The following is a 915-nucleotide window of genomic DNA, read 5'->3' as shown; positions in this document are numbered from 1 at the left end:
GCAGAGCAGAGGAGGGAACATCACCACCCGGGGGGCCTTCCCCCAGGAGGAGCAGCGGCTGCCCAGGGGCCAGGGTGTGACTGCGGCAAAGGTTGGGGGGGGTGCTCCCCCACGCCAAGCCTCCGGGTCTGGAACTATGGGGGGGATCAGGGAGGGGAGACTCCAAGTGGAAGGGGAGCGCCCACCTGGCAGGTTTTGTACCCCCAACAGCTCCCACACTGTCAGTCCAGCCACCCCCACCCCAAGATCTGGGATCAGAAACATGAGTACCCAGCCTTCCCCCCAGTGTTCCTGGGATGTCTCCCCAGGGAGCCTTTAACAAAAGAGGAAGAAAAACTCCACTTGCAGGTAGAAACGTTTAGGATGTCTGAGGCTCAGCAGGGCCACAGACGCTTCGGAAAACCACAAGAGGGCAGGCCTGGGAGTGATGCGCTCACGCCCGGGAGTCAGGGAGGCTTGGGCTCTGTCTGCTGACAAGGCAAACGCTCAAGGACAGAGAAACCTAGGGCCTGCCTCTACCTGCCTAGTTCCCGGGACCCCAGAGAGCTGGGCAGGGAACCGGGGGGCCTGTGGCACCCCAGCAGGTAAGACCCCGGAGGACGGAACACAGCAGTCGGGTTCTGAGTGTCGGAGCCGCGCTGAGGGCAGGGACTGAGGCGGGTCTGAGAGAGGCCGGGCTGGGACGCCTGGTCCCGAGTGGTCAGCAAGCTGACGGGCCTGAGGAGGGTGTGTGTGGGGGTCACTCGCAGCTGAACTCCACCAAGACCGTGGACGGGAAGCTCACCTTCCTGCACATCCTCGCCAAATCGCTGAGCCAGCACTTCCCCGAGCTCCTGGGCTTCGCGCAGGACCTGCCCACCGTGCCCCTGGCGGCCAAAGGTAGGCTGGGTGGTGGGTGGGAGGCGGGCCCTGCCG

At 64.7% G+C, this 915-nt stretch overlaps 1 protein-coding gene across 1 annotated transcript in view; it reads left to right on the top strand.

Moving 5' to 3' along the window:
* GRID2IP (glutamate receptor, ionotropic, delta 2 (Grid2) interacting protein) overlaps window positions 1-915 on the top strand; it is a 28,688-nt gene that overhangs the window by 24,653 nt on the left and 3,120 nt on the right. Inside the window, exon 16 of the mRNA XM_014550328.1 lies at window positions 528-911. Within this exon, the coding sequence (XP_014405814.1) occupies window positions 528-911 (384 nt within the window). The remainder of the gene's footprint in view (window positions 1-527; window positions 912-915) is intronic.

The sequence above is a fragment of the Myotis brandtii genome, unplaced genomic scaffold (genome assembly GCF_000412655.1).
Source record: "Myotis brandtii unplaced genomic scaffold, ASM41265v1 scaffold6, whole genome shotgun sequence".
NCBI classification, from domain to species: Eukaryota; Metazoa; Chordata; class Mammalia; order Chiroptera; family Vespertilionidae; genus Myotis; species Myotis brandtii.
Note: the sequence above shows the minus strand (reverse complement) of the source record. Positions and strands in the feature narration are given on the sequence as shown.